The sequence below is a fragment of the Lithobates pipiens genome, unplaced genomic scaffold (assembly GCF_037356315.1).
Source record: "Lithobates pipiens isolate NorthernLeopardFrog02 unplaced genomic scaffold, aLitPip1_a1.2 Scaffold_23, whole genome shotgun sequence".
In the NCBI taxonomy this organism is placed as follows: Eukaryota; Metazoa; Chordata; class Amphibia; order Anura; family Ranidae; genus Lithobates; species Lithobates pipiens.
The window spans coordinates 45,886,446-45,900,615 of NW_027507785.1; the positions used below are offsets into that span (position 1 = coordinate 45,886,446).

A 14,170-nucleotide genomic window follows, 5' to 3' on the forward strand; every position below is an offset into this window, starting at 1 on the left:
ATCGGAACCCATGACCTCTGCTGTGCCTGGCAGTCTCTCTTTTTGCCGAGCCACCTGAGATGTTGGACAGCACCCCGTCTTATTCTTTAAACAATGCTACCTTGTACCTTGTTTCTGGTGAACCCTGGACCCATTGCTCCTCCCATGAATTTCCTATTTAAGCCATGCCTTTGCACTTCCTGTTTGCCAGATTATTGTGCTCATCTCCAGTCAATATTTTTCTCTTGTCTCTCCTTCATCTTCACTACTACTCGTTACTCGTCATCAACCTTGGCTTGTTCCTCGACTATGCTTCTGCCTGATCCCAACCTGCAAATTCTTGTTACCGACCTCTGGCTTGTTCATTAACTACGATTCTGTTTGATCCCAACCTGCTATATTTGCTACTGGATGCCAGCTTACCTCCTGGTGGGGCAATCCTGAGGACCACGACCTGATACAAACACACAGCAAAACCCATCTCCAACATTAGGAGCTCTGGGGGAACACTGGTTAGTGCTTAGACCAGGGGCTGACTGACCATTGGGCCACTTGGCCAAAGGGTGGCCCTCCACTTTAACCTTTTAAAGTGGTTGTAAACCCTTACAAACCACTTTGACCTACAGGTAAGCCTAGATTAAGGCTTACCTGTAGGTCCAAGCAATATCTCCTAAACCTATATGGTTTAGGAGATATTTGCCCGAAAACGGGCACCGCTGTCTACGGCGCATGCGCCGTAGACAGCGGCGCGCAGGCGCACTGAGCGCGGCAGTTCCAAGAATGGAGCTGCCGCATTTGTCGACTCCCGTGCGCATGCGCGGGAGTGACGTCATCGCGGCTTCGCCGAAAGACAGCGGCGGAGCTGCGAGACGCCACCAGCAAGATGGATGTGGCGGACTACAGGGGACAGCGGCGACTTCGCTGGCTCCTGTGTCAGGTAAGTGACACATAATGGGCTACTATGCGATGCGATGCGATGCGATGCATAGTAGTCCATTATGCTTTACCTTTGCAGGGAAAAAAAGAGGAAGTAAACTCATCAGGGTTTACTTCCTCTTTAACTGGCTCTGGCCTTGGCATGCAGCCCCCTGAGATCCTGCACTAGATGGGGGGTCTCAGGTCACCTACAGCTGGGGTCTGGGGATTGCGTCTCTTACCTCTTTCCTGGGTGATTCTGGAGACTTCTGATGGGTCCAGGTGACCCTGGCACGCAGGGATTTGGGGAGACACTCTAGGAACGCTGTACTTCCCTCCACTCCAAACAGGCGCTTCTCCTGAACAGTCACCCTCTGCTGCTCTGTATGGAAAGAGATGGAACTTTATGTAGTGATGTCCACACAGACAAGATATGAGGGTCCCGGAGTCCCAGAACTACAAGTCCCAGCAGGTAAACCATGACGGGGCTTAAAGTGGTTCTAAAAAGTAAAATATGTTTATTGTCCGATCCCCTGAAATGCATTCGCTTCTCTTGTTGTCATATATCATAAATGATATTAGTGCTCTCATCTTTTCTACCTTTCTTCTCTGGAGACCCTCGAGGACCCCCCAGGTGATAGAGACGGCCTCCTGACTATGAATCTCACCCCCACCCATCTTTAAGTTCCTGGTCCAGTGCTACATGAACACAGTTGTCATATCACATTAGTAGACAGTGCCAAGTGTATCGTCTGTTATTTTATTTGTTCTTATACACACACCGGCCACTTTGTTAGGTACACCTTACTAGTCCCGAGTTGGACCCCCCTTTTGCCCCTATTCTTGGTGGCAGAGATACAACAAGGTGTTGGAGATGTTCCTCAGAGATTTTGCTCCATAGTGACCTGATAACATCACACAGTTGCTGCAGATTTGTTGGCTGCACATCCATGATGCCAATCTCCCATTCCACCACCTCCAAAAAGAGCTCTATTGGATGAGATGTGGTGAGTGTGGAGGCCATTGGAGGACAGGGACCTCATTGTCCAGTGGTGAGATGATTGGAGCTTTGTGACATGGGGCATTATCCTGCTGGGAGGAGCCATCAGAAGATGGGGACACTGTAGTCATAAAGGGATGGACATGGTCAGCAGCAATACTCAGGGGGGCCGTGGTGATTAAATAATGCTTAGTTGGTACTAAGGGGCCCAAAGTGTGCTAATATCCCCCACACACCATTACACCACCACCACCAGCCTGAACCGGTGATACCCCATCCCCCACACCATTACACCCCCACCACCAGCCTGAACCGGTGATACCCCATCCTCCACACCATTACACCCCCCACCACCAGCCTGAACCGGTGATACCCCAACCCCCACACCATTACACCCCCACCACCAGCCTGAACCGGTGATACCCCAACCCCCACACCATTACACCCCCACCACCAGCCTGAACTGGTGATACCCCAACCCCCACACCATTACAGCCCCCACCACCAGCCTGAGCCGGTGATACCCCATCACCCACACCATTACACCCCCCACCACCAGCCTGCACCGGTGATTCCCCATCCCCCCCACCATTACACCCCCACCACCAGCCTGAACCGGTTATACCCCATCCCCCACACCATTACACCCCCACCACCAGCCTGAACCGGTGATACCCCATCCCCCACACCATTACACCCCCCACCACCAGCTTGAGCCGGTGATACCCCATCCCCCACACCATTACACCCCCACCACCAGCCTGAACCGGTGATACCCCATCCCCCACACCATTACACCCCCACCACCAGCCTGAGCCCGTGATACCCCATCCCCCACAACATTACACCCCCACCACCAGCCTGAACCTGTGATACCCCATCCCCCACACCATTACACCCCCACCACCAGCCTGAACCGGTGATACCCCATCCCCCACACCATTACACCCCCACCACCAGCCTGAACCTGTGATACCCCATCCCCCACACCATTACACCCCCACCACCAGCCTGAACCGGTGTTACCCCATCCCCCCCACCATTACACCCCCACCACCAGCCTGAACCGGTGTTACAAGGCAGGATGGATCCATGCGCCAAATTCTGCCCCCACCATCTGAATGTCGCCACTGAAATCCAGACTCATCAGACCAGGCAATGTTTTTCCAATCCTCTATCGTCCAATTGTTGGTGATCCTGTGCCAATTGTAGCCTCAGTTTCCTGCTCTTAGTTGACAGGAGTGGCACCCGGTGTGGTCTTCTGCTGCTGTAGCCCATCTGCTTCAAGGTTGGATGTGTTGTGCATTCAGAGATGGTATTCTGCATACCTTGGGTGTAACCAGTGGTTATTTGAGTTACTGTCACCTTTCTATCACCTGGAACCAGTCTGTCCATTCTTCTCTGATCTCAACAAGGCATTTTCCTCCACACAACTGCCGCTCACTGGATATTTTCTTTTTTTCCCACCATCCTCTGTAAACCCCGAGAGATGGTTGTGTGTGAAAATCCTAGAGATACGCAGACCGGCCCGTCTGCCACCAACAAACCACGCCACGTCCAAAGTTACTTAAGCCCAGGTTCACACTGCTGCAGGATTGAAATTGCGTGAGTTCAGCTGAATGCGCAGGATTTCACACCCGCATGTCAGTCCGACTTCAGGGACCAATTCCAGAGACACCTGTGCGGGTTCCTGCACAGATGTCTGTACAAATCGCCTCCCAGAGTCACCAAAAGTAGTACAGGAACTACTTTTGGGAATTGGTGCGGCGCTGCAAAGTTGGGAGTTGCACCGATTCAGACGGTGCCATTGCCGGTGTTCTGCCGAGAAAGTCCCCCCCCCGGTGGATAATGACCCCCTTGTACTGCGCAGGAGCCGCCGAAAATAGCTGAACACCTGTGAGTCAGCTGTAGACCGCGCCTGTGTGCCAACTCTATTGTAAAAAACACTTTGTAGCAGGGCCCCTCGCCGTCTTGCTTCACTCGCCACGCTTTGGGCATATTAATATTCTAACTCTATGTCCACTTGGATGGCAGGGCGGTGAGGTTGGCACACACACAAGGTGATCAGGCAGGGCAGGGAGCTTCACAGGGCTTGAACCTGGACTTAGGGCAGAATGTAGTGAGCAGGCGCCATGTAGAGCTGATGATTAGCTGTTCCTCTTTGGAGACTTTCGGCGGCTTGTACTGCGCAAGTGCAGCGCATGCGCAGTTCAGGGGGATCCTTATCTGCCGGGGGGGGGGAACTTTCTCGGCAAGACACCGGCAATAGCCGCCGATTTGGCATGTCAATTTGTACCAATGTGAACCAGGGCTAAATCCCCATTCTTCCCCACTCTGATGCTCAGTTTGCACTTTAGCCAGTCCTCTTCACCACGTCTAGAGGCCCAAATGCATTGAGTTGCTGCCACGTGATTGGCTGTTTCCTGAGCAATTGAACAGGTGTACCTAATAAAGTGGCCGGTGAGTGTAATCTATTAATTGTTACTGCTTTCATTTGCAGCTCTCAGGGATAATCCTGAGCGGGACACTCACCTCCTGAACACAGACTGCTGGGGTCGCCATTTCTCACATCCTGCCGACGAGACCTCCTGGAGGAAACGGACAGAATCAGCACACGAAGACAAGACAGACCGAGACTGAAGAACCACACTAAACAGTATGGGCACCACATCAAAATATATATTATTGTGCCAACACAGTGTATGGGAGGGGGGGGTAATCACAGACATAACCTGTCAGCCTCTCCTTGTGTGTGTAAGAAGAGGAGGAAAAGGTTATATTGGGGCATCCCTTTAGACATGCATGCTTCTCCGTGATTGGCTGAAGCGTGGGTGGGCTCCTTCCCAGCCAGCACTCATAGCAGCAGGCACAGGACTACACTTCCTAGCAGCCTGAGCGGCTCACATACATGCCTTGGGCTCAGAGTAATCAAGCAACTGATCAGCAGAATGCACAGCTCAAGTCTGAGCATGCACATCTTAAGGGATGGCGGGGATGTGTTCTTTCAGAAGATGCTCAGGAACAGCAGTACAGTGACTGACACACATGACGAAGAGCTAAAATCCCTTTAGACATGCATGTTTCTCCCTGCTGGGTGGTGCAAACTTCAGCTGTGCAATATACTGATTAGTAGAGTAATCAAGCAACTGATCAGCAGATTGCACTAAAGTCTGAGCATGCACATCTTAAGGGACGCTGGGGATGTGTTCTTTTATATACTACTTTTATATACTACTTAGGAACAGCAAAACAGTGACTGACACACATGACAAAGAGCAAAAATGATTATGTTGGGTTATGGACAAGTTCCTACAGAATTCAGGAAGCATTCAGTCTAGGCCCCAGGCACCCTTTGCCTACCTTGATAACGACAGAACTACACCAACTTCTTTAAAGGGGCACTCTACTGAATGCTGGTGGGACCCAGAGCCTGGATACATCATGATTGTCATGGGACAGTGTCACTCACCTCTTTGTGTTGGGTAGGTACCGCGTACAGCTGGTCCCATCCCAGGCACAGTAGGGGTCCCGGGCCAGGCAGCACTCTGCACACGCCTTCCCGTAGATACCGCAGCGATGCAGAGGCACCTGGGAAATGCCGACCGCTGAGCCCACATACAGTTGTTGCTGGGGAGACAGCAAACACAAACGTCAGATGGAAGACGGTAAATATTGACAGGGCCATCAGCAAACACTGTCTGCCCTGCTTACCCGCTTCGACGACAGCTGCATGCTGGTGATCGCTGAGCCGTTCTGCACACAGATGGGAGGGAAAAGAACAAATAGGAACAAGTAAATCTACAGGATTCATATATAACACACTGGCCTCAAAATGTCACTATTCTCTAAACGACTGTATACAGCAGCGGTGGTCACCCTTCTTGATATGGGGGGGGGGGGCAAGTGCAACCCCCGACATCACCAAAGGGCTGCACATAAAATAAAGTGAATATTCAATCTCAGAGGTAACAGACACACAACAAGATATAGTCAAAGGCTATATGCATGATACAAGAGATGGTCAGAGACTGCAGACATGATACAGGAGATGGTCAGAGACTGCAGACATGGTGCAAGAGATGGTCAGAGACTACAGGCATGATACAAGAGATGGTCAAAAACTGCAGACATGATAAAGAAGATGGTCAGAGACTGCAGACATGATAAAGAAGATGGTTAGAGACTGCAGACATGATACAAGAGATGGTCAGAGACTGCAGACATGATACAAGAGATGGTCAGAGACTGCAGACATGATACAAGAGATGGTCAGAGACTGCAGACATGATACAAGAGATGGTCAGAGACTGCAGACATGATACATGAGATGGTAAGAGACTGCAGACATGATACAAGAGATGGTAAGAGACTGCAGACATGATACAGGAGATGGACAGAGACTGCAGACATGATACAGGAAATGGTCAGAGACTGCAGACATGATACAAGAGATGGTCAGAGACTGCAGACATGATACAAGAGATGGTCAGAGACTGCAGACATGATACAAGAGATGGTCAGAGACTGCAGACATGATACAAGAGATGGTCAGAGACTGCAGACATGATACAAGGGATGGTAAGAGACTGCAGACATGATACAGGAGATGTACAGAGACTGCAGACATGATACAAGAGAGGATCAAAGACTGCAGACATGATACAGGAGATGGTCAGAGACTGCAGACATGATACAGGAGATGGTAAGAGACTGCAGACATGATACAGGAGATGGACAGAGACTGCAGACATGATACAAGAGAGGATCAAAGACTGCAGACATGATACAGGAGATGGTCAGAGACTGTGCACATTATATAGGAGTTGTTGGAGACAGGCAAGATGCTTGAAGAAATAGTAATAGACTGGAGATACAATACATGAGACTGTTAGATATCCCTGCTATAACCGGGCAACAGGGAAACACAGATTAGTGTCTGCAGGGGCTATGAGGGCCACACATAAAGTACCACAGGCTGGGCTCCAGGGGTATACTCGACAGTAACACCAAGCCGTCCATTTACAAATGTTTTCACGTAACTTTCACCCAAGATTTACACATTCTTTTCTGATTGGTTTCAGTTAGAAAAATGAACTTTTTAATGTGCATCTAATACCAAAACATTTTTAGTATTGGATGGAGGAGGAAAAAGTTAGGACCCCTGTCAGTTTTCTTTTGTTTGTTTGCTTTTTTTAGTCTTGTTATGGAGATCGCCCTTCACTTCCTGTTCCAAAAGACACAACAGGAAGTGGATGATTGTATTAGAATCCGGTGGAGCTGTGCACGATAGCCAATAAGCTTCTAACTTCAGCTTGTTCAATGAAGCTTAGACAATAAAACCTGGAAGCTGATTGGTTACTGTGCAAAGCTGCACCGGGTTTTGCAATTTTAGTAAATCGCCCCCCCCCCCCCCCTTACTATTCCCAAAGCAAAGTCAAAATTCACTTTTCCACCTCAGCAACTTTTGCTCCTTTTAGTAAATCGCACCACTGCACTTGGTAGAGTCACCTCCTGGGTGGAGTTCCAATACTGCCCACAAGATGGCTCCTTGCATTGCGGTCAAACAGGTGCACTTTAATCCACTGATAACGTCGCCTTTCATTTTTCCTCCCACCCAACTTTCTTTGTCTTATCTGTTTTTGGTTACCTTGAAGACTTGCAGCTCCTCCAGGACCAGCTCCTCCCGGTGATGCCAGCTGTGTTTGGGCACCGATATGACCTTCAGCACGGAGCCAACATCTGGGGAGAGATAGAAGCAGCGCGTCAGGGACCTCTGAGCGACGCACACACACAATATACGAAGGCAGGCCGCGGATAAAGTGTAAAGTCGGGGTACCTGTTCCGATGAACATGACATCATACTCTCCGTCAGCGGCCGCCACCCTGTCCACGGTCAGCTGAGTTAAGGTGACGCCATTGTGACTGCGCAGGAAGATGGGCCTTCCAGATCCGGGCACCACGGGGTTGAACATGAGCGGGTGGTTGCGGGCAAACTGCAGGACTTCGTCCGGAAAGTTTTTAGTGGAATCAAAACTTCCAAATGTTTTACTGGGGCACTAGAGGAGGAGGGGGCAGAGAAGAATCGGCTCAAGGGGAGGCACCAACATGAGACACATCAATGTACAAATCACTACAAAGTAGCAGGAGTCACACATTCAGACCTGCTATGGTTCGCTTCCTTCTTAGGAAATCGGTCACAGACAGTGAAACTTGGAGCCTTCACCTCTGAATCTCACGCAGTTTCTTATGGAGTCCCTCAAGGATCACCTTTGTCACCCGTGCTCTTCAACATCTACATCCGTCCACTCCTCAAAATCATCAGCAAATCGGAACCTATGCTTCCACTCATACACGGATGACACTCAACTCTACTTTCACATCACCGGACAAAAAGACCAATATCAGGAATTTAGGAAAATTCCTTACATCGATAGAGGACTGGATGTCCACGAGCTCCCGCAAACTCAATGGATCCAAAACAGAACTTCTTCTCCTAAACGCAAACCGAAATACAAAGTCTAAGACCCCCATGGACTCCACCCACCATCCTTGGACAGACCATCTCCCCAAGCACCAAAGCCAAAAGCCTCGGAGTCATCTTCGATTCAATGGATGCACAAAATAGGATCAGTAGTCAGCGGATCTCACCATCTTCTACGCCTTCTACATAGACTCATCCCCTTCATTCCAGAAGAGGAGAAAGCAGTAGTAGTAGGAACAATCATCAACTCTCAACTACGCAAACTCCCTCTACATAGGACTACCTAAATTCCAGATTACACGCCTACAAGTTGTCCAAAACACGGCAGCAAGACTAGTCACGGGAAAAAAAAACCCTGGGAATCCATCTCTGGCTAAAAGACAGAATTCAGAGAGTCGTAGTTAATGATTCTTACTCTGAATGGTCTAAGGTTATCAGTGGTGTACCCCAAGGTTCAGTGCTGGGACCTTTTACTTTTTTAATATCTTTATAAATCATATTGGGTCTGGGATCAAAAGTAACATTTCCGTCTTTGCAGATGACACCGAGCTATGCAGTGGAATAACGTCCTTACAGGATGTCTCCAATTTACAAGCCGACCTCAATGCTCTGTCTAATTGGGCGACTATGTGGCAGATGAGGTTTAATGTTGAGAAATGTAAAGTTCTGCACTTGGGGGCTAAGAATATGCATCATACATGCTAGGGGGAGTACAACTGGGGGGTCCATAGTGGAGAAGGATCTGGGGGGACCCATAGTGGAGAAGGATCTGGGGGGATCCATAGTGGAGAAGGATCTGGGGGGATCCATAGTGGAGAAGGATCTGGGGGGATCCATAGTGGAGAAGGATCTGGGGGGATCCATAGTGGAGAAGGATCTGGGGGGATCCATAGTGGAGAAGGATCTGGGGGGATCCATGGTGGAGAAGGATCTGGGAGGTCCATAGTGGAGAAGGATCTGGGGATTTTGGTAGATCATAAGCTCAATAATAACATGCAATGCCAAGCTGCGGTTTCCAAAGCAAGCAAAGTCCTTTCCTGTATTAAGAGAAGTATGGACTCCAGAGAGAGAGAGATGTAATTTTGCTCCTGTTCAAATCATTAGTAAGACCTCATCTGGAATATGCAGTTCAGTTTTGGGCACCAGTTCACAAAAAGGATCTCGGGGAACTGGAGAAAGTGCAGAGAAGGGCAACCAAACTGATAAGAGGCATGGAGGCGCTCAGCTATGAGGAAAGATTAGAGGAGCTGAATTTATTCTCTCTTGATAAAAGGAGATTAAGGGGCGGATATGATCAACATGTACAAATATATAAGGGGTCCATATAGTGAACTTGGTGTCGAGTTATTCACTTTACAGTCAACAAAGAGGACAAGGGGGCACTCTTTACAACTAGAGGAAAAGAGATTTCATCTCCAAATACGGAAAGGTTTCTTCACAGTAAGAGCTGTGAAAATGTGGAATAGACTCCCTGCAGAGGTGGTTCTGGCCAGATCAGTGGATTGCTTTAAGAAGGGCCTGGATTATTTCCTAAGTGTACATAATATAATATAACTGGGTACTGACATTTATAGGTAATGTTGATCCATGGAAAATCTTATTGCCTCCGGGGGATCAGGAAGGAATTTTTTCCCCTGCTTTAGCAAATTGGATTATGCTCTGCTGGGTTTTTTGCCTTCCTCTGGATCAACTGTGGGTATAGAATTGGGTATATGGGAGTGTATGATATTATTATTATTATTTTTTTTTTTTTTGTGGTTGAACTGGATGGACTTGTGTCTTTTTTCAACCTGATTAACTATGTAACTATCTCCAGTTCCCTGAGGATCCTACACTGGCTAACCGTAAAGGATCGGATCGCATTGAAGACCCTCTGCCTGACCCACAAATGCACCCAAGGAAACGCTCCTCAATACTTATGCAAAAAAATAAAACACTACCCACCCAAACCCAACCTCCGATCAACTAACCAAAACCTCCTCCTCATCCCCAAATATCGGTACAAATCAAGGGGAGAACGAAGATTCGCAGTCCAAGGACCACGGTTATGGAACGCTCTCCCCACGAACATCCGCTTGGAAGGAAACCATCGGGCCTTCAGGAAAGAACACCCAACTCTTCTAAGAAGGAAGTCAACGCAGGTCGGATCAAGCGCCTTGAGGAGATTCAGTTCTCATTTGCAATGCTATACAAGTCATTCATTCATTCGCTACATAGATATCCAAATATATATCTAATATATCATAATATGACCTCCCCCCGGCATCTCATTACTCACCATGCCAGGCCGGGGGTACGGCACTCTACCCTGGTAGGACACCCACTGGTAGTTGGGCCCCTCCTTGTGAGCAAAGGGCCCCAGGAAGGCTCTGCGGATGTCATTCATGGTGTAGACGCAGATCGCCGAGCCGCGGAACACCGAGCTAAGAAAGGAACATGGAACAAAAAAAAAAAAACGGTTTTAGGCGACTTCCACATATGAAGCAATATGCGAAAACGTTGTATCTTTTCCTGCACCAATACAAAATTCCCAGACCACCCACATTTCCTTTGTTGATATCAAATGAAAGTAAAAAAAAAAACACACAACGTAGAAATGGTTTATTAAAAATATCATTGCAAAAAATCAACAATGGTGAGCAAAGTGCAGTAACCCAGAGCAACTAAAGCTGGCCATGCAGTTTTTTTTTTTTCATTCAGCTGCCATTTAATTGGATGCAGCTGCAGTTTGGCCAACATTTTTCAAAGTAAGTATGTTAGGCTGGAGGAGGCTGTTGGAGCCACCGATTAAGCACATTTTAGGCCAGTTGCTTCGGAACCAAAATTCGAACAGTAAATGGTCGGTCTATTTACATGTAAGACGGCAGTTACCAGCTAGTGAGATAATGATGATTATTCACCTGGAGGTTGAGAAGAGAGCGTAGATCAGAGGATTCCTCCTGTCTCTGGTCTGCAACAGGAAAACATCACCTATGGAATGGAAAGAGAGAAAGAAGAAGATCGAGAAGAAGAAGAAGAAGAAGATCGAGAAGAAGAAGAAGAAGATGAAGAAGAAGATCGAGAAGAAGAAGAAGATGATGATGATCGAGAAGAAGAAGAAGAAGAAGAAGAAAAAGAAGAAGATCGAGAAGAAGAAGATTAAGAAGAAGAAGAAGAAGATCGAGAAGAAGAAGAAGAAGAAGATCGAGAGAAAGACAGAAGAAGAAGAAGAAGAAGATCCAGAGAAAGACAGAAGAGGATGGAGATTGTTAAAATGAAACAGAAAAGATAAGAAAGAAAGAAAGAAAAGAGGAGAGAGGAGCAGACAGAGAAGAGGATGGAGAGAGACAGAGAGAGAGAGAGAAGGATAAAGTGGGAGAATGAGGGAGAAGAGCAAAGAAATAGAGAAAAAAAAAAAGATAGTAGAGATGGAAAAAAGGAGAGAGCGTGAGAAGGAAAGAGGAAGAAGAGGAGGAAGAGTGAAGAGAAAAGCAAGAAGGCAAGAGAAGAATAGACAGAAGAGAATAGAGAGCAAGTACATAAAAGAGAAGAGACGGGGAGAAGAAGAAGAAGAAGAAGAAGAAGAGAGAGAGAAGAGGAGAAAGAAATAAAAAGTTAGAGAGAAGAGGACAGGATTGAGAGGAGGAGAAAGAGCGGAAAGGAGAGAGACGGAAAAAAAGAAGAGAGAAGAGCAGGCGGAGAAGAGGATTGAGAGAGATAAAAAGAGAGAGAAGAGGAGAGGAGAAGAAGATGGAGAGCGTGAAAGTTAAAGAGAAAAGAGGAGAAAGAAGGAAAAAATGAGAGAGGAGCAGACAGAGAGAAGAGGACGGAGAGAGAGAGAAAAAAGATGGAGAGGGAATAAAAGGAAAGAGGGAGAGAGAGAAGAGGATAAAGAGGGAGAATGAGACAGAAGAGGAAAGAAATGGAGAGAGAGACAAAGATAGTAGAGATGGGGAAAAAAAGGAGAGAGTGTGAGATGAGAAGAGGAGAAAGAGTGAAGAGAAAGGGAGAAGGCAAGAGAAGAATAGACAGAAGAGGATAGAGAGCAAGGACATAAAAGAGAAGAGACAGGGAGAAGAAGAGAGAGAGAGAGAGAAGAGGAGACAGAGAGAAGAAGATAGTGAAAGAGAAGAGGAGAGGATTGGGAGGAGGAGAAAGAGCGGAAAGGAGAGAGAAGGAAAAAAGGAGAGAGAAGAGTAGACGGAGAAGAGGATAGAGAAAGAGAGGATGGAGAGGGAAAAGAGGAGAGAGAGAGTGAAAGAGGTGAGAAAAGGGAGAGAAAACAAGAAAGAGCCGAAGAGGAAAGAGAGGGAGAAGAGTAGAAAAAGCAAAGAAAGAGGGAAACAGAAGAGGATAGAGAGGGAAAAATGTGAGCGAGAAGAGGAAAGAGGGAGAGAAGAGGAGTGAGAAAAGGACAGAGAGGAAAAGAGAGACAGTAGGTATATAAAGAGGGGAGAAAAGAGAGGAAGATGGATATGGGGGAGAGAGTTGGAGAGAGAAGGAGACAACGAGACAGAGGAGAGTGGAGAGAAGGGCACAGAGGGAACAGACAGTTATTCATCAGGTCAGACAATCTATGCTGAAATCATGTTGTAAGTTTTTGGTGTTCCTTTCAACACTTCTCTCATCCAATTCTCTTGTTCTCCGACACATTCTGTTATCTTTCAGCTTAAAAATAGAATTACAAAAGAAAGAACAGAAAGACGTTTGATCTACACTAAATCACAGATCTAAAAGAAAAATCCTGAGCACATTATTGGGCACAGAGCCATCGCCCTGCACTGCGTCCAGATGTAATGTGCTTTTCATCAGCTAACAAATAGTGTAGATCACAGGTGTCCCCGAGTTCTCTACCCTGCAGCAAAACTAGGACTGCGTCCTGAAAAGAGAACTCTGCTGAAGGGCCTTTTGGGGCCATGTAGTCCTACTTCACCAAAACCCAACCCTGATCCCATCATCTTGATTCCCAAGCAGGGGCGGACTGACCATTGGGACAGTCGGGCACTGCCCGAGGGCCCCGTGCCACTAGGGGGCCCCATCAGGGTTGCCAGCCTCAGTAAAACCACTGAAAGTATGTAAAAATCTGTGTTTTTTTTACATCTGTCTCTCCAGTACCTTCTCAGTCAATAGAAACATGTCTGTCTATACTGTGTGATTGTATACTGTGTGTGTGTGTGTTTGTGTATACTGTGTGGCCCCATAATGTCTGATTGCCTGGGGGCCCCATAATCTCCTATTGCCCGGGGGCCCCATGAGTTGTTAGTCCGCCCCTGTTCCCAAGCCCAGAAGCTTCGGTACTAAGAAGCTGTACACAGCCATGTACAAGTTGGATAAATGGTTCTATATTTAGGATGTAGCCAGTCTTTAAACCAGAGGCTCTGGATGGACAGTTGGATAAATGGTTTTATATATATGTAGCACCCTCTAGTTTGCTAGAAGTGTAGTGGTTAGTTTTTTTTTGTTAGAATAGGTAAATTTCCAGGCTTGGCTGGTGTGTGTTTTGATCTGGGTTGGGAGTGACCCAGGGCAGAGCTGGGTGACTCACAGGCAGCATCACCAGCACCTCCCACTTCTTTCCAGAATGTTCTGGTGTCTTCTGGAAAGGAAGGCGGAGAGGGGAGGTGAAGCTGCCTAGAGTATTCTGAGGATAAATGGTTCTATATTTAGGATGTATCCGGTCTATAAACCAGAGGCTCTGGATGGACAGTTGGATAAATGGCTCTATATTTAGGATGTATCTGGTCTATAAACCAGAGGCTCTGGATGGACAGTTGGATAAATGGTTCTATATTTAGGATGTATCTGGTCTATAAACC

General features: G+C 47.5%; 1 protein-coding gene across 1 annotated transcript in view; it reads right to left on the reverse strand.

Moving 5' to 3' along the window:
* The window catches only part of SEMA3B (semaphorin 3B), a gene marked incomplete at its 5' end in the record, with an annotated part of 13,058 nt that extends 1,713 nt beyond the window's left edge, over positions 1 to 11,345 (reverse strand). The window contains 8 exon segments of the mRNA XM_077451536.1: positions 1,137 to 1,276; positions 4,427 to 4,482; positions 5,364 to 5,521; positions 5,606 to 5,647; positions 7,542 to 7,633; positions 7,731 to 7,950; positions 10,654 to 10,798; positions 11,276 to 11,345. Of these exon segments, the coding sequence (XP_077307662.1) occupies positions 1,137 to 1,276; positions 4,427 to 4,482; positions 5,364 to 5,521; positions 5,606 to 5,647; positions 7,542 to 7,633; positions 7,731 to 7,950; positions 10,654 to 10,798; positions 11,276 to 11,345 (923 nt within the window).
* Positions 11,346 to 14,170: the final 2,825 nt, after the last annotated feature.